Below are 19,024 nucleotides of genomic sequence, written 5' to 3' on the forward strand. Positions count from 1 at the left end.
TTTACATAACAGAAAAGACAAAAGTGGTGTTTTGATAAAAATGAGTATCTTTTGAGTATTTTCCCTGACTATTATTATTATTATTATTTATATAAAAGAAGTGTTCATTTAAAAAACAAAATTGTTTCATCGTCACATATCAGAGGAAAATTCTACGATAAAACGATGCACGGTGTGAAGATTAAATACATTACAAACCCCAAAATGTTTCATGAGAATTAATAAATCAAATAGTTGTTAACTACTACTGCAAGACCAAAAGGACCCAGGAATAATATTATTGGGGATACTTCCACTATATAACAACAAAATTGAATATTAAACACGGACCATAAAAAAATTAAAAAAAAAAATAGAAATACAACAAAAACAAAAAAACAAAAAAATCTTCCTTTTCTCCTACTTTGTTTCCTCTCTTTTGCACTACCATGGGATCGTTACAGTAAAGGATATACCGTAATAAAATGATGCCAATCTCCGAACAAATAGTTTTAGGCACGAAAATTCTATGAGAAACAATGAGATGTTAGCTATTGGCTCAGCAGTGGCGCCTTTCTGAGAAACTTGATGGAGTGGCAAAAGGAAAGACCTATGGTAGAAGAGCTTTTAGTTGTGCCCTGAAAAGATCAGCAAGAGCTCCACGAACGTCCATCTAAACAAATCAAGAGAATCAGTTTGCTAAGCGTGTCAAGGTCTCTAATCAGTATGAAATGTCAAGCAAGCGTGGTGATCCGACGAGAGTACGATAGTGGGTTCTAAATCCTTGATTTAGGTGGTTGTAGGCATAGTTTAGCGATAAATCTATACCTCGAGGTGTAGAGTTCAACTCTCCCACCCCAAGTTCAAAGAAAAAAAAAAAAGCACTTGACTAAACCAAATTACTCGCTAACAAGTTTTGATGGTTGAACACATCTATCTTATCTAAGAGGGAAAAAGGAGATCACCTGATCGCAGCACACAAGCTTTGTAAGCAAAGGATAAAAGTCTCTTAGGTGTCTTCTGAAAATCTTTTTGTTCATAAAGCTCATGCCTCTAAGCACCTGAAACATTGCAAGGAAAAAAAAAAGTCAGCATTGTTGCTACTTGTACAATTAGGTAAAAAATGCAGCAATATGCATACTATCAACTAGCTACTCCAGCCAACCAAAAAATAAATAAATAAATGAAAAAATAAATCCAGCAATGACAATCACTAATCAGCCGTGTTTGGAATTGTTCTTGTTTTTATTTTTCACGTTTTTTGAGAAAGAAAAAATGAAAACGATTCTAAAACGACGTTTGGCACAATTAAAGACAAAAAACGGAAATCAAAATGATTTTTTGGTTTAGTGTAAAATGAGGGAGAAATGAAAACGATTTTTAGTCGTTTTTCATTTTTTGTTTTCGTTTTCTCCTCTCTCGAGTAGAGAGAGATACATTAATGAGTTTTTTTATACTTAAAATAATCTCTTGATAAAACCACCAAACGCATTTTCAAAAATGATTTCTGTATGAGATTAAAAACGTTTTCATTTCTATTTTCATACAAAAAATAAAATTATTTTGAAACGAGTTCTAAATGCACCCAGCATCATTCTCATACGAGATATGGATGCCCAACCAAAGGATAAAGATACTCAGATATAGCAGTAGCACCAGTTACTACAAGGAAAAATAGTCTTTTTTTTTTTTTGCCTCATCTAGAAGGAAAAGAGATAAAACCGTTTTAAGGATAATATACAGTAAGATGGGAATAAACTAGAGATCTCAAAAGTATTCTGCACAGATTGAATCCATATTGAGACCGGAAAACATAACATTAATATACCGCCACCGTAACGATGATAGAACAATACAAATAGAAGACACCCATCTCAACAAGCTGAAAAATTCCAACAGAATAATCTTTAAGCTCCAGTTCTGATAAGTTAATACCTTAACGATGACAGGAGAACGCAACTCCAGAACTTGATGAATATCCATATTAGTGGTCTCACCTACACTGGACTGCAAATCGGAAGCCTCTCGGAGTACCTGTTCACAGAAAGACACCAGTTTGTCTTCTGCTAATCCTTCAAGCTTCTCTTCTTCTTTAGAGTGCTGAGTGACGCTTGAATCATCATTGGCATCAAATCCAGAAGTTGATTTCTGTAAAATGTCCAAGTATATGGTAGTTCCAGCTAATTCTTGGCGCAGAAGATTCAGAGGTGGCCTATCACAAAATGAAATAGGTAAAAGGGAAGGTGATTCCATTTTAAGGATTAGAGGGGGGAAAAATAAAAAAGCGAGGAGAGAAGACAGAAAGAGTAAGAGAGAAATGGAATTACGCTAACTTCATGGACTACCTTTCATCTAGAAGTTGGTGCATTCTTGTTCTGAGGTTAGTATATGAATTATAAGAAGCAGCAAACTCTAACAGAGATAACAAGATGTCCATTATAACAAGCTTTTGGGGTACTGTCAACTTGCTCCAGTATTTCTTCTGCAATGCAAAGAATTTATAAACAGTTCTCAGACAATTGCAACAAAATTGAATGACGATCCCTCTCCCCTTCTGGAGTCATAACAATGGTGTATGTATATATGCATCATAAAGTTTTATACTAGTTTTTATCTTAAATACTGGCATGACGATTCATTAGGTTGGATTTCAAACAGAACTTGGATGCTTGAAAGAAAAACTGTTTTTCTTATGAGAACACATGCATTATATTAAGAAATTGGAAATATAGAATTATTACAACACAAACCTGTATACTATCAATGGCACCAAGAAGTAATAACTGAGTAATACATTTCCCCCTAACAGTGGCCATAAGTGGACTTTCCTCCTCATCTTTGGCATCAGGTTCTACAACATCAGGAACCTAAAACAGGATCGAAAAGAGTAAAGGGAATTAAACTCACTGAAAACAGATTATTATATGTTCAATATCAGTTAAGAAATCCTTAAAATACTTGTGAAAAGAAGATACATATATAAATACAATTAGTAGGCTTTCTGTCATTACGAACGTTCTAGCTTGTCTCCGCAACACAACTGAATATTTTGGCAGACATACATACGTACACATATATTTCACAGACACACACACATTTACCTGAGAGTCAAAGTCAAAACGTATTTAATGGTATATATCTCTTTCGAAAAAATACCTTAACTGGAGATGACGGCACTGAAACATCTGAAGCACCACCAGCCTTGGATTTTGAAGTAAGACTTCTAAGGAAGAGATTATCCATCATGTTACCCATAATTCTTTGACCGATTGTTTGACTCCGTTGGAGGCCACCAGCTTCAGAAGATTTTGAACTTCTTCCAGAAGGTGATGGAAGACCTAGATGAAAAATATTTCTAAGTTTCCCTTATGAAAACATCCATTTAACTTTCTCAAGACTAAAGCAAAAAGTGCAAAAACTAGGCCTAATCCTTGGGGTATCCTGGCACTATTGACTGAATATTTGAATACTACATATTAGTGACCTATGGTTATTTTGTTCTCTTAGTCATTTTTCAATATTTACAGACTAGTAACAGTGCAGCTTCTGATTTGTTCTCTAAAAATTTTGATCACGTATTGTCCTTTAAAATTCAGTTGGATAAGCCCTAACCTTCAGAACCATCCGAATTCAACTGTAGCCCTGGTTGATTATTCTCTGAAGTTCTTCCAGTGCTATCGGCACTGCTAGTCGGTACCGTTCCGTAATCATTGGCATCAAACTTACGATTATCAACACCCTTGGGGGATGAGCTATCATCCCCGTTGATCTCTAAATCTTTAATTAATGTCCTGTTCTTCTCAAAGCCCAAAGCATTAAGAAGCTCAAGCGGTTGTGTTGTGTACGAAGCATCTCTGTAAATGGAACACAAAAATGATTAGTAATAGAGTAATCACGGAACACTTCCAGATATAGAGTTACATTCACCTTATGCTCTTCAACAATGTATCCCAATCGCTCTCACTGAATTGATGTCCTCCAACTTCTATGAGATGCACCAATGCGCCCAGAGATATTGAAACCACTGATTGATCTGTCTTTTTGGCACAGTCCAACAACAAACTGAGTAGTGGTGGCAACATAAAACAAACATCCTGCAGAAAATAAAGACATACGTTAGAAAATGCAACGGTTAAAGTGTTGGATGTTAAAAAAAGTGCAGATTTGAATCTTGAATGGTCAACTCATACAAAAATGTCAGGCTCTACAGATCTGACTTATTATTTCTCGTAAGAATTCTAAATAAATTGCAATGCTTTCCAAATACCATAAAATTTTCGCTACTCTAACACCAGCAACACATCCACAATTTTTTGAATTTTATACCTCTGATGTTTAGGCAACAAGTACATTCATTTTCCCAATATGTGGCTATGTAATAAGTCGCTAAACTGTGACAGTTTGAAAAGCCAACTAGCCATATCAAGCTCAAAAGTACATTATTTTTCATGATATTTAGCTACATAATAAGAAGCTGAACAATGACTGTTTGAAAAGCCAATATCAAGCTCAAAAGCACCTTATAAAAAGTGTTGAAAAGGTTGCACAGCAATTGAAGAGAGTGAATGCTTGTTTCACGCAGCAATTCATCATCCGAGGAAATTAAGCTTTCCTTTCCAGCATGTCTCACATGATCAAAAATGGGAAACAAGACACGGTGGAAGATGCTCTCCCAAAAAGATGACGAGAACTTTCTGCCTCTCTCGTTTAGTAGATCAAATAGAACTTCAAGCGCACAGCTTCTGACCTCTGGTCTAGGATCAGACGTTAGATCAGATAAGCCAGCAAGCATTGGAAACCAATAATGCTCAGTCACATCAAATGTTTCATCCGCATTTACATCAATGGGCTTCAAAGCACCACCAGGTATCAGACCCTAAAAGTAACACGCACAATGTTGTCACGTAGGAACAAAGTTTATAACAAAGCAATTATTTCACAGATGCCTACAATATCTATTAAATTGTAAAGGAAATCAAATAATTCGGATTCAGCAGTTGAAATCAAATAATTCGGATTCCACAGTTAGAATCATCTGTCTTTTGGTTGGAACTAGTATACCATTAATATCATGATAATACATCCCAGTGATTAAATTCAAAAACCTTCATGGAGCATTCAAGTAATTTAAAGTTGGCATAAGTATCACATCAATATGCCATATGGTGATTCCAGAAATATTTATTAAAATACAAGTTCGAATAATAATTACAAAAAAAAAGAAAGATTAAAGACAAAATAAACAAACCTCTGCCAGACGATCCTCACAGATACGCAGCAGAGCAATAGCCTTCAAACTGATTCTGTGCGAACTTTTATTGTTTGCAAACCTGATAAGACAGTTGACACAATCCATGAAACAGTCTCCAACAACTTGGTCAAAGTGCTCCAAAATAACTGCAAATGCCACAGGAGTCAGAATCTCAGATATATCATAGTAATAAAGCATAGAAACTTCAACATCTTGTGGCAAAAATATCAGCAACCCAAGAAGATAAAAAGGTCTAACCTTGCTCGACGTTTTCAAATGCACTATCAACAATTGATTCCGAATCATCATCTGCAGCAGCTGTGAAAATCATAAAAACACTACGCCATCCAGACTTAATGTTCCCCACTTTGGATTTTATCATCTGCAGTGACACCAGAACAAAGTAACTACTAGTAAAAACACCATATAGTTTTTCATATGTATAAAAAGTACGAGGAAAAACAAAGGAAAGAGGTGAGCAGTCACGCTAATCATATAGACGTACTTGGACAATGCAATCGACAATCAGTCTCCGTATGGATTCAATTCTGCTATTGCGCATAAGAACAACAAAAGGCTTGAGAATGTCATTCTGGAATGTGAAGTTGGCAAGTTCAGCACGCTCTAAATACTTCATACCAAGCTGCCTTAGAGAATCTATGGCATACATAGCAACTTTCTCCTCAGGATGGCTCCCAGCTGAAATGAAGTGATTTGCCAAAACAGACCATATTCGAGCCCAAACCTATAAAACATACGTGAGAAAAATTTTCAAATTATGAAAAGCCATCAAGTCACGGGTTAATAGCTGAGGTTGAAACATATTGCTATAATTGTTCCTTCAAAACTATTCATAGTTTTCACATAAGCAATCTGAATATTCCTGGACAAACATGTTTGGCTACAGTGCATTGGCATAAAAATGCAAGAACTGACCCCAGTACCCCCACTATACACCCATGCAAAGATTTATCCAATAATAATACTATAATTGCTTTTCCAGCGTACTATTCGGGATAAGCCATTTTCCCAGAGATAGTAATTGATGACATAGGCCAATTTAGTGTAGTTTTAGCGTAGTGAATCACATGATATCTATAAATCCCCTTTATCAGATACATTTCGTACTGTTTATAAGCATAGAAATGTGGTGTCAATATATATGATACATACCATGCGTATACGAGCCATATTGTAGTAGCTTATCTCAACAAGTTTTTGTAAGCTGAAAACACGAGCAGGGGTTTGCTTTAGTTCCTCAGCTGACACACCACAGAGAGCATTGAAGAACTCCACAACAGAATCACTAGGGAGTTTAACACTATTCACAAATACTTGTTCCGCAGGTTTCCCGGCTAACTCTTTCAGGGATTGCAGAACAGCATCTCTGGATATCTGATTTGATCCATGCATGACAGTTGCAGCAATGGCAGGAGTTGATGTTATGAACTCAAGCCGAGAAACACATTCCAAGATTGCATTCCACGTGTCTTGAAGGGAGTCGGTCTCAGAGTCACAAAGAGCAAGTAATGTCCGCAATGCTTCTACATTTTTACTCCGCATTTCCTTTGGGGCGTGCAAGAAAGTGAATCTGAGATAATATTCAAAAGCTTAATTCCATGGTCAAGAATGTTTTTTCCAAATAGAAAGCTTATCGTAATATGCTTCAATTATCTATAGGTCGCACCAGGGAAAAACACAAACATTAAATAAAAAGGCAACTAGACATGCAATGATGACATGGCTAGAAATGAATAAATTGCTAAAACACAGGATGTGTGTGTGTGTGTGTGTGTGTGTGAATAAATCTGAAAAAGGTAAATAATGTACCTGACCAAAGATGTTAAAAAAGCGTATCGCATGGTGTCCATCCCAAGCACATGTGTGATGTGTATTCCAGCCCTAAAACCCTCCATGCAGAGAGCAACCCTCGCCTTATTATCGCCTTCCTCCATTGTAACAGAGAAAGTAGCAAGCAAAGGCCACCCTACAGCTTCAACCATAGGTCTTACAAGTTCTATCTGCTGAGACGTATAGAATACTCCTCTTTTTGTTCCCTGATTCCGGAATATTGTCTGTGTCTGCTTAATTATAGCTTCACTCTCAGCCTTAGTATCAGTTGTTGACTGCCTTTTGGGAAGGGCCAGATTAAGAACGCTCATCAACCGGCCTCTCTCTTCACCTTCTGGTTTGGATCTGCTACCTTTCTCAACACTAAATTTCTCATCTTTCATTTTTATTTCTTCTTTCACAATAGAGTCGTATATTTCTTCTAAGAGCTCTATAGGAGCACAGTCTTCTGCATCATTCATGGCATTCATGCGTACAAAATCAGACTTGGACATCTTAGGCCAAACCATTGGGTTATGTGCATCAGTGTTCAACATTATAACCGCATATGCAAGAACATATGCAGTATCTGCATTTTTGAAGAGGCCTGGATTATCTGCACAATATCTGCCAGAGACAATAGAAAACAACATAAATCACTAGATAGCAATTAGGTGGACTTATCAGCATAACCTAGGAGCTTAGCTCATCAATGTTCTCGTGCATGGGCAGGGCTTCTAGTAGTAAATAACTATCTTAACCAATTAAGCAAGATAGAAGTCTTCTTTCTGGCCTGGAAGCTCAATTAGCAATTATCTTAACAAATGAATATAAAAGTTCAATCTTAAGTTCAAGGCCCTAGGAATGGTTGGACAACGTCCAACAAGGGTGCATGAATCCTCATCGGAATGAAGTACACAGACATACAAAGAAATCGCCAGTACCGTTCTGCAAACTTTTCCATTATACGATCTATCTTTTGGGCTTCCCCCGGTAGTCGGAATCCTTTAAGAAATTCACGGATTGCAGCATCAAACTTCATTCCCGAAAATTTCATTGAATCAACATATGAATGCATCACAGCAAGGGGAAATTCTTCATGCTGGCCCAGATAATCCCCAATCATTGCCTGAAAGATAAAGAACAGGATAAGAAGTTAACATCAAAGTATTAGAAAGAAAACATGTATAAGAATATAAGTTCAAACCTTGTCCAAACTGGGAGTATTTCTCAGAAATTGGGCCACTGAAGGCGGCGTGTTTTCGACCAACTTATTTGATATCAAATAGTCTACACCCTTTACTGGTTTCCTGTTGAACTGCAATACAATAAAAGTATTCATCAGTCCCTGACTACAGTTAAGAGAAGTTAGAAGGCCAGATCAGCAACATAGAAAATCAAAGCACGGCAATTACATTCTAGAAAACGTACAGAAGATTAACTTTTCGTAGATTACCTCAGAGATGGCAGCTTCCATTGTAGATTTGTGGGCCTTTGCCTTCTCAAAGTTACTAGTTAAATCATCTCTATTTTTTATCTCTCCAGATTCTCCAACTGACGCTTCTCCTGCAGAAGACTGAATGCTTTTACTCCGGCTTTCATATTCTCTACGGGACTTTTCCCAATCAACTAGTGATTTAAGCACATTCACAAGACACTGGAGAGGCATAGGAAACAAGGGTCATCCAGCAATTTCTGCTGACATAGCGCCATAGAATGTTTGGAAGGAAAACTGATTAACTAGACTGATTTTTTGTCACAGAGCAAATCACTCAACCTACCTGAAGCGATGAGCCTTTAATTGAAGTTGTCTGAGACAATGCAACTAAATTGGGGTCTGTACTTTGAGTCCCTTGAGATATTCTAGATAGCGAAGTAACCTATACAAGTAGTCAAAATGCATTAGATGAGCGTTAGGTATGCCCAAAAAGAAGACAATACTCAAAGTCTTGAATGAAAATTGAAAGAAAAAGCATATTTGGGAGTATACCATGCGTTCAAATAAGTTTGGCGCCTCAAGATCACAGTCATAGTTTACAAATATGTCAACAAGCATCTGCGGATCCTTGCAAACCTTCTCAAGCATCCTGTGAAAATTGCAAGTTGTCAGAAAACAAGGGAAAGAACCATATAAAAATATTGATCACCAGACAAATGTTGGGAACAAGCCCATGACAAAATGTAACGGTAAAGTATACAACTAGTAACATAATCAATTGGAATGAAGAAATTACCGTAGAACACTTATTTTTTGGTTGACAGGACATTCCAAGCCATCCAGTGATCGTAAGACTATTAAAGGACAGAAGATGCCAATTTCACCCTATAAAAAAGTTACATGCATAAATGTAAAATGGAGAACAAAGTAAAATGTATCATCCAAAAGAAGTTTCTGTGACTAATTGTCAAGGTCAGACACATACTTTAAGACTTTCCCTGAAACGCAGCAAAAGAACTGAGAAAATTCCGGATGCATACTGGCAAAAAAGAAAAGTGTGATGAGGACCAAGAAAAAGAAAATCTCATAGTGGGGTAAAATAAAATCGTGTGAAAAGTAGTTCCATGCAAACCTGAAATATGACAGGGGACTGCGAAACTGAAGCCCGCAACAAAGCATATGAAAGATAAGCTTTGACTGAATCGATGAAATGAAAGTTCCTGGTAAATGAGTGACTGACCCCTTCTAATAAACCCTGAAAAATATTATTACAGAGTACATAACTCAGTTAAACAAAGAAAAAGAGGTCAAATGTATAGAATGAGGCACTTGACTTGTTTTATTTCTAAATGTTAAGCATCAACCTCTTAGAACTAGAACATGCAGACAAAACAAAATTAAACCCAATCCATTAGACAAACCTGCAGAAGCTCAAGAGATAAAATTCGAGTTTTGGATGTAACTTCATCATTATCTTCCTTCATGCCCATCTGCAGGTAATAACTTTTCCAAGTCGTCAATAGAAAGCTTAACATTCATGCCAACAATGTCTACTGGTTACTAATAAAATTTACCTTGCAAAGGGTGCGGAATACCAATAAAGCATCTCGTTGGACTATGCTCATGCTTTCAAGATCAATCCCTCTGAACAATTTTATAGAAGCAAAATGAAGTAGAAACAATATCAGGATAGTACAAGTAAACGGAAATGGTATCCCATAGTATGATATCACATCCTTACCGGGTTATTTTTTTACCATCTTCAAGATGCACAGCTTTGTCAAGGACAGCCTCTAAGCCCTAGATCAGATTTGGGGGCAAAAAATTACAACATTGGGATAAAAAAGCCTAGGAAAGTTATGAATGCCTGGCATAGGCATCTGTTACAAAGCAGGCAACACAAAACTGTATGGCCAAGAAGCCCAGTTACAGTGCACAGGAAATGAAAAGAGTGACTCGATATTATAACTCTTCCTCTTTTGGCTGTATATAATTCATAGTAATAATACAAGTTTCTTGTTTCAAGAAGAGAGAGAGAGAGAGACTCAATAATCAGGTACCTTGATGTCAGCACCACCAGCAAGATTCTGGAGTTCCTCCACAGATGTAAGAGAAGTGTCTTTCGCTTGGTTAAGTGCATCGCCTAAAGTTATTCCTTTCTCATTTTCATCCCCCAAGGAAGTTTCTTCTACTTTTGTCTTCCAATTCTCAGCTAAGATGGCTTCTGTCTGTCCAGCAGAAGCAGATGCTACCTGAACTGCCTGTCAGACAATACAGACTATATAGTATCCGTAGAAGGAATAAAGAGATAGAAAGGAAAAAATAAATTAGTAAATAAATAAATCACCCAGATGGCTAGAATTAAGGAATATAAATCTCAAACCTGATCAGTCTCCATTCTCCTGAAAACGATGCTGATCATCTGTGTCAACATTGCCTTTGATGTTGCTTGGTTTACAGGACTCTTGCTACAAGTTCAAACTACAGCTCATGAGTACTGCTTAGAGCTAATACAAGGTACTCCTTAGGCCTAAGATAATATGAAAAATACCTGTGAAGAGCAATATTGTAGCATACTCTGATAACTCCAAGCAAAGGTTCCCCGTGGACTGCATGTACAATAGGTTTTACAGATGAGGATACTCTTCATACTCAAATATACAAACGAATCAGCAACAACAACAAACATATATATACGTATCAGTTGCTGGCAAAATAGATTCTGATTGGATGTGGGTGCACAAATGAGCACGCTTGGCAAGTGATTTAGTCATGTAATTGGAGAAAAAGAAATATAAACTTTATTGACCGTCCATATGCGTATAACAAATATTTCCCACCAAAAAAAAAAGCCAACAAGAAAAAATGATATGTAACCCTTTTCGTCTCAATCTCAAATAACAGACCTCTGAACTTTGTGGACGCCACAGCAGTAAGAAGGACCTTCAACACTTGGAGAATGGTACTGTACATTTATGTTTAAAAGTAAATAAGCATTACAAGATTTATAAACTAGGGAAAAAAATCGCCAAACCAAAGACACATACCTGTCAGGGGATGAATTGTCAACACAACCACAGACCATGTTCAGTATGTCTGTAAACAGTGGTGCATTTTTACCCCCATCTAAACCAGGATCTCCCTCTAGATGATCATATGCTATGAGTTTCTGTGCTTATGTAATTTGAAAAGTAATTAGAACAAGCAATAGAGATGTAAAATCTAAATGTTATTTAACAAAAAGATACATTGTATGGATCTGAAAAGGGATTAAGTTTTTCTTTTCCTTTTCTCTTTTTTTTTTTTTCTTTTTTGGTTGGGGATGGGGGTGGGGTGTGTGGGGTCAGCGTGGATCATAGCCTAAGGCTCAACGAGAGACATCACTATTTAGGCGTACAAAATTTACTTATAAGAAACAGAAATTCTGGGCAGAGCATCTCATTATTCCTCTCAAGAGTCTTTAACAACCAAGAAGTACTACTCTGTTTTTTGAAACACAACTTCCTTAAACACAAAGAATCATGAAGTACAATACAAGGAGGATAAGATATCCACCAAACTGGATTAAAATGACCATAAAAGAAAAAGAGAATCTCAAAAGCAGTAGAAAAGGACTATATTAAGCGAAACGACGTGTCGCTTCCAAATGCTCTATTCTCTCTGCTTCCAACTTATTGCTGACTTTCTTAACTCTTCAATTGATAAAACTTTAAATATGCATCTCCTTCTCTAATACAAGAAAACTTCATCTTTTGTTTCAATGGAACATGCTCCTTGAAAGCCAACAAGCAAGAACTCAAAACTTGTTTTTCAAATTTACCATTTCCACATTCAGAGTCTCAGTATTCTCACAATTCAACTCTGGTCCACCGGTTTCCTTAATCGAAAGTAAAAAGTTTTTTCTCCACTCTAAAATCGCCCCAAAATATTTTTGTTCCAATCTTTCACTCTACTTTTCATAAACTTGAACCCCCAATTAATGGCCTAAAAATAAGTTAGTCACATCGAAGAGAGTTTCCCCCACTTAACACATATTAGGAACCAAAAGGCAATGTGAAAAACAGCCCTCATCTACGTAAAAGTACAAAACAAAACCATCAAGACAAATACTTACATGAAGACAATCCAAAGCAGATTCTAGGATTTTCAAGTTCTTTGTCGCAAACGCAAGTCGAAGAGGACTCAAAACAAGTTCTGCCACAGACCCCTCCAAGGTATGCCCAGCATTTGCCAAAACAGTTGAAATAGTTTCGCTGATGCTCACTGGCTTACCCACAGAATCAGCTCCCGGCACACTCAGAGAAACTGTCTGTGATGTGGTCGGCTCTGTGTCAGTTTGTGCAGCTCCAGCTCCTGTTTCAACCGAACTGCAAAGGAAATTGATACCAAAAACAAAATTAGCGAGCACCTAGGTCTTTTTACTAATCAGCCCATAAGCCTAATCATAATCATAATCATATCCCGCCTAAGGGCATATCGTTTCCTCAGACACAAAGGAAAATTTAAGCCTATTTAATCTGATGAATAAAACTTCAATTTTAGAGCTCTATCACTTGACACTAACTTTCACAAAAAACTCAACGCCAATTACATGATCAAATTAAATCTTTCTCTTAATTACTTATAAAGCTTTCCCCGAAAAGAAAAGAAAAAAAAATCCCCTTAAAAGTAGTACATTTCTATTAGAACTTAAATTCGACAGCTCCAGAGAGAGAGAGAGAGAGAGAGTAGTACATTTTTTAACACTACACATTACCATAATTCCATCCTAAAAAAAAGACTGTGGTCTGTGTGGTGAATAATGAGGAAAGAATAATAAGCTAAAGATGAAAATGTAAACCTGTCTTCACCAGCCACAGATGCAGCTTGGTTTGTCTCACTGGGAACTGGATTCTGAACCTGTTTGACCTCTTTCGTACCATCTGAATTCAATTTAAAAATAATTAGAAAAATGGTTAAGTCAAATAAAATTGTACAATTGCAAATAGAACGAGAATGATATGCAAGAAACGAAAAAAAAAAATGAAATTGAGAGAAAATGTGGATGAATAAGAATTGTATAATGACCTATATAATTCTGAATCGCTTTCTGAAGGTCGGGGTACTTTTTGCCCAAGCACTCTTTGAGCATCGACTCGAACGCTCGCGAAACGAAACCCCCGGCGGCTCCACCCGCCATTTCCGATTCCTTCACCTAAAACTCTCTCCTCCTTCTGCAACTCTTCCCAAATTCAGATCATTCCAAATTCAGATCACCAAAACAAAAATCTTCAAACAAGTTACGTAAACCATAATCAATCGAAACAAAGCCAAAGAAATATCGGATCGAAAGCCGAGATTCGAGAGATTGAAATATGCAGAAGTGAATGAATACCTGGATTGAGGATGAAAGGGAGAATTGGGAGAAGAGGATCGGAGATCTGAAGAGGAAATGGAGATTGGAGAATAGATCTGGTGGATGTGGGAGTGTTTTGTGAAGTAAGTTTTAGACTTCTCTCTTAACTCTCAGAGATCGGAGGTTCGGACATTGGAGTTGGACAAAGGCCAGTTAGCCTCCGCGGAGCTGAGATTTGTCAAACGACGACATGGAGAGGGAAGTATTCAATAAACAATAATAAATATTACACGCATGTTTAGTTGACGATTAAAATTTTTAATTTAAATTAAGATATAATTTTATGTGATAATTTTTTATTATAATAAAAAATTAAATATAATTATTTTTGATAATTTTTTATTATAATAAAATATAAATTAATAAAATAATTAAGATCTACATTCACTTCTAATTAGAGAGAAATTAGAGAGTTTTTTCTCTTCAGGAAAAAAATAATATAAAATATTATTAAGTGTTAAAAAAAGAAAAAAAAATCTCCAGTGAAACTTGTTTTGTTCTTTTTAATTAGGATTATCTTATAAATACTTTTGAATTATGTACTCTATTTTAAACCACTTTTAATTTTTTAAAATGATTCAAAACATTTTTGATATATAGAAAATAAATTAAAAGTACGTTTGGTTGGTGTATTCGTGTCATGATTTGAATCATAGTTCGTGATTCGTTACAGTATTTTCTCCAACAAAAAACATACGTAAATCGAGAATGGTTCTGAATTTATAAACCAAACGTCCACTAAATTACCTCTTCGTATAACTATGTTTATAATTTTAGGCAAAGTCTTTAAACCGGCATCTATTATTTGTCAGATTAAAACGGCAGATGTATAATTCAGTATAAACCGTGTATATTTACATGTAAAGATGTATAATTAAGTATAAGTCTTGTATATTTACACGTTGTACAATTTAGCATATGAAAGTTGTACAATTGTAAAGATGTATAAGTTGTATGACAAGTTGTACAATTCAACATATGTCTTATATATTTACATACGGTAGTTGTACAATTCATCATAAATCTTATATAATGTCTTCCGTCATATCACTCGAGCAAATAATGCCTACCGGACAGGAGGCATTTTCTATAATTTTAATAGAAAGATAACGTGACGTCATTAAAAGTGTAGGAAATCATTTTAAAATGTTGAACTTAATTATTAATAAAAAAAACCTATTAATTTATTAAAAATCAATTTTTTTTTTTAAGAAAAAAGTAATAGAGCAATCGTTTAGACATTTTTTTTCTTTTTTGGAATTGTGGTATCTAGGTTTTTTTTTTTTTTGGGGGGGGGGGGGGGGTCTTTTGGGGATAAATCTGATTAGTTTGTTATTTGGGGATAAAGTAACAGAGCATTTTGTTCATCTTCTTCGTCTGTATGAAACTCTTTTGTGCAAGGATTCACCTCAATGCTTCTATAACATCCTTCCTCATTACTTCCAGATTTGATCTTAGACCCCGTTCATTTGATCGATTTTGTTGCGTGAAAACTCGCAAGTATACGAATCACACAAGTAATAAAGTGTACAAGAGTACGGATATCGATCCCACAAGGATTGTGTTTAGCTTTCGTTAAATACCAATATTGATTAGCTTCTAGGATTGTTTTTTTTTTTTATATTTTTATAACAATAACAAGAATGTAATTCAATGGTGAAAATGAGCTACGTCTGCTAACTTCCCCTTAATTGCAAGTCTGACTAAAATATTACCTAGAATACTGCAGCATTCACTACCCTTGTTAACAGAAACTCTGTTATTGCATAAAATTCTTCTGAATTAATTATGACTAAGGTTCCTTAAACTATTTTCAGCATATTCCTATGTGAATCTAGCTTCCAGAATGCAGATTTAAACTCAGGTTTCTTTAAGTTATGCAAGGTGAATAATATATTCCTATACCATCCACTAATCAACAACTAAGCAAGGTTATTGAACAAGCATCACTCATGTTAGATTCGATTAAAGCTAACCCTTCCAGTATTAATCTTAATCTTGTATCCTAAAATTGATGGCCAGTCAAGAATAGAAATAGGCATTAATACACATGAATGAACCGGAATAGTAAATTAATAACACCTCAGAAACACATTGTCAACCTTGCAATCTTTGTTCCATTAGCAAACCTAGCTAAAACAAATTAGTTCATCATGAGATTTACAGAATTCAAAGCTCCAGAATAAGTCATGGCTAAATTAGTAACTAAATACCAAAAGATAATTAAGCTAACAGAAAGAAGAAAGAGTTTCAGCTGGATTTAGGATTCCTCTTTGTCCGGCCTTGCTTCCTTCAACCTCCTGCTTTCTTTCATTCACGTCCTTGTATTCAGTTTTCTGGAGATAGGTACTCTATGTTTTCTGGAGAGGGGTGCTCTCTGTATTTTCTCTGTGTGTCCAGCCCCATAATACCTCCTTTTCTATTTCTTCTCTCTCCTCTTTTTTCTCTTTCCCCTGGCGGCTGCCTTTTGTTTTTTAGAAAGCATTTTTTTCTAGGGCAACACAAGGGCTGAAGTGTCACTGATGATGTGCACAGTGGACCCATTTGACACCTCCTCAGCCAGCTCACACGGATTCCTTTCTGCCTGCTTTATCCAGCTAGTGCGCTGATGTCAATCAGCTGCCAGCTATTCCCAGAATGCTGCCTAGAATGCTGCAGCATTTTAGCCCAACAATTTCCTGCAAGGTGCTCTCACAGCATTAGTCAGTTTTTTCACCTCATTTTCCTTCCAAATTACCAACTTTCACTTCAAGAGGTGCAGCAATATGGAATTAAACCAAAGTAAGTGCAAACTTTACAAATCTAAATTAAAACATACAATAAACAAGAACCATCACTCAAGGACACGCAATTTTAAGCTATAAAACCAGTGGATAACTCTAATTTCTTAGAGTTATCACACCTCCAAACTCAGAATGCTGCTTGTCCTCGAGCAAAACAAAAGTGACAACAAGATAAGACGAATGAGCTAAACAGAAAAAGCTAATGCATACTTTGTGGATAATTTCTCAAGAGATTTTTATGTCCTTACAGCACTGGTTAGAAGTACAGCCTAAAGAAAAACATGATTTCCAGCCAAGTGTTGATCTCAAATTCACAAGATTGCTCCTTCTCTGCTTAGACCTTTCTAGTGTGTGTGTGAACAACCAAGTGCCAAATCATCAATGTCAAACTAGTTGGGACCATGCGAAGGTGTTCTACATCAATTTCTTCTAATTATAAGTTCAAACCTCATAAGCTTGCTTTTCTCAACTCTCTCCACTAATTTAAATCAACACACCACCAAGGATCAATAGGACTTCATTAGGTTTGTAAAGCTAGGCTAGGGTGAAGGTAGGATGGAAGGTAATATTTTGGCTCAACTCTCCCTGAAGCACCTCGCACTCTAGAACTTTGCAGACACAAATAACATTCCCAATAAACTCCCCCAAACTCAAGTCTTGCTTTCCCTTGTCCACTAGATTTGCTTTTATTTCTAAATGTCCTTTTATTATACCCCTTGCTTTCTTTTTTTTTTTATCTACCAAGAATTGCCAACTTGCCTTTTTACGCGAATGCCAACATTGGTGATGAAGTCATCCGGTTACTCAATAAGTTACAAGTCAATGCGCTTTTCTCTTTTTTTCATTTATTTATTTATTTATTTATTTTTATTTTTTTGCTTGCTCTTGCCTTGGTCTACCGTTTGACGCAAAAGTGAACATGGGGCTCATGCTCACTCCTGGTTACTAAGCATTCCAAAGTAGCGGAGCAAAGGTTTTTTTTTTTTTTTTTTTTTTTGGTTAGGAGTACATACTAGACATTAAGAGCTTAAGCCCCCTCTGCCCCCAAACTCAAAATGAGCATTGTCCTCAATGATGCAAGAGGAGCAAGGAAAGAGCAACGAAACTTCAATCACCCACCACCTTACCTCCCACATGAAGAAGGTGGGTATGCTGCTGCAACAGCTAGGCTAGGGATGCTCAATGGGGATATAAAAGCTAAGATAAGGGTTACAAGGAAAAAAAATGTATAAGCTCAATGGGGTATGCTAGGGATATGTTCAGTTAAGGTCGGCTACAAGGCTCAAACTGTCCAAAGATAGCCTAAATCATTCCCTTGGTAAAGTGTTAATTTGAGATTTCGCCTCAAGAGTTCATCAAGCAAGTTCTAGAGCTTATAAATGGTTTATTTGAAAATGAAGCACATGCACAAGATCTTACCCTAAGTAAGTACCGAATCAATAACACAAGGTAGCGTGCATAATGGGAAGAAAAAATCACAAGCCAAGATAAAAGCAATCAAAAGAATCAAAAATCAACACAAGGTGATATCAAGTTTTTCTAAAGGCTGCACCTAACCTTATCAATATTCATCATAAGTTCAAGAGAATTCACCACTAAAAGACACCAAACATCAAGAAAACACAAGACACTTTTTTTTTCTTCAAAAGAAACAAAGACAAACAAGTGTTTCCCCCAAACTTATTAAGCACAAAATCCTCAATATGTAAGCAATCAAGAGCATAAAGAAACTGTTTCAAGGAAACTCCCCTCATTGGTGATTGGGCATGATGGCACGTTAGCTCCCTTGAAGTGTAAATCCTCCAAGTCCCTTCCATTGCTCCAAGGCTTGACCCTACAAGAGAAAAACACCAAAGCAAAGTAAAAAGTTCCTAGAAAATTCAAAATTAACACACAAAAGACTCAAATAACCACAAGAAAAAGAATAGAGAAATTGGGTTGCCTCCCAACAAGCGCTTTCTTTAATGTCTTTTAGCTGGACGTTTGGAGAAGAGCTCATCAAAGAACGGCTTCCACCCATAGTAAGTGTCATAAAACACTACAAATGAGTCTTGGTTGTGGATGCCCTCAAGCTTGGCAAGATGGGGAAATATGTGGTACGTAAGTTCAACTTGGCTTGATTTCGGAGCATGTGCATGATGGACACCAAGGTACGATGTTAATGCTCGCGGAGGAGTTGGCGGCCACATTGGATCTTCGTACATATACTCTTGCATGACCGGTGGCACAATAGGTTGAGACTCGAAGACTTCTCCTCGCGCTCCCGCTTCAATGGTGAAGTATTGGTTCACTTCGTCGGTCAAAATAGAATCCAAGACATTAATGGCTGATTTTTCATTTTGTTGTTC

The 19,024-nt window shown here is 36.4% G+C and overlaps 1 protein-coding gene across 2 annotated transcripts; it reads right to left on the bottom strand.

Moving 5' to 3' along the window:
- Nucleotides 1-180: 180 nt before the first annotated feature.
- On the bottom strand, nucleotides 181-14,075 carry LOC21402515 (brefeldin A-inhibited guanine nucleotide-exchange protein 5). Of its 2 annotated transcripts, none has more exons than XM_024172726.1 (34): nucleotides 13,873-14,075; nucleotides 13,566-13,711; nucleotides 13,339-13,420; nucleotides 12,613-12,865; nucleotides 11,546-11,667; nucleotides 11,405-11,463; nucleotides 11,050-11,107; nucleotides 10,882-10,966; nucleotides 10,559-10,759; nucleotides 10,240-10,298; nucleotides 10,073-10,142; nucleotides 9,920-9,988; nucleotides 9,631-9,753; nucleotides 9,484-9,537; nucleotides 9,295-9,383; nucleotides 9,051-9,147; nucleotides 8,842-8,940; nucleotides 8,517-8,717; nucleotides 8,268-8,378; nucleotides 8,005-8,189; nucleotides 7,061-7,687; nucleotides 6,404-6,821; nucleotides 5,736-5,975; nucleotides 5,489-5,612; nucleotides 5,228-5,376; nucleotides 4,499-4,855; nucleotides 3,907-4,073; nucleotides 3,592-3,833; nucleotides 3,136-3,317; nucleotides 2,730-2,846; nucleotides 2,325-2,461; nucleotides 1,915-2,191; nucleotides 945-1,040; nucleotides 181-652 (listed from the first exon to the last, which is right to left on the bottom strand). In XM_024172726.1, exons 2-34 carry the CDS (start codon nucleotides 13,675-13,677, stop codon nucleotides 590-592), a joined length of 5,325 nt encoding a protein of 1,774 aa, XP_024028494.1. In that variant the 5' UTR covers nucleotides 13,678-13,711; nucleotides 13,873-14,075; the 3' UTR covers nucleotides 181-589. The 2 variants fall into 2 exon arrangements, with proteins under 2 accessions (XP_024028494.1, XP_024028495.1); XM_024172727.1 differs by having other exon boundaries at nucleotides 13,566-13,719.
- Nucleotides 14,076-19,024: the final 4,949 nt, after the last annotated feature.

This window comes from Morus notabilis, unplaced genomic scaffold (genome assembly GCF_000414095.1).
Source record: "Morus notabilis unplaced genomic scaffold, ASM41409v2 Scaffold1303, whole genome shotgun sequence".
In the NCBI taxonomy this organism is placed as follows: Eukaryota; Viridiplantae; Streptophyta; class Magnoliopsida; order Rosales; family Moraceae; genus Morus; species Morus notabilis.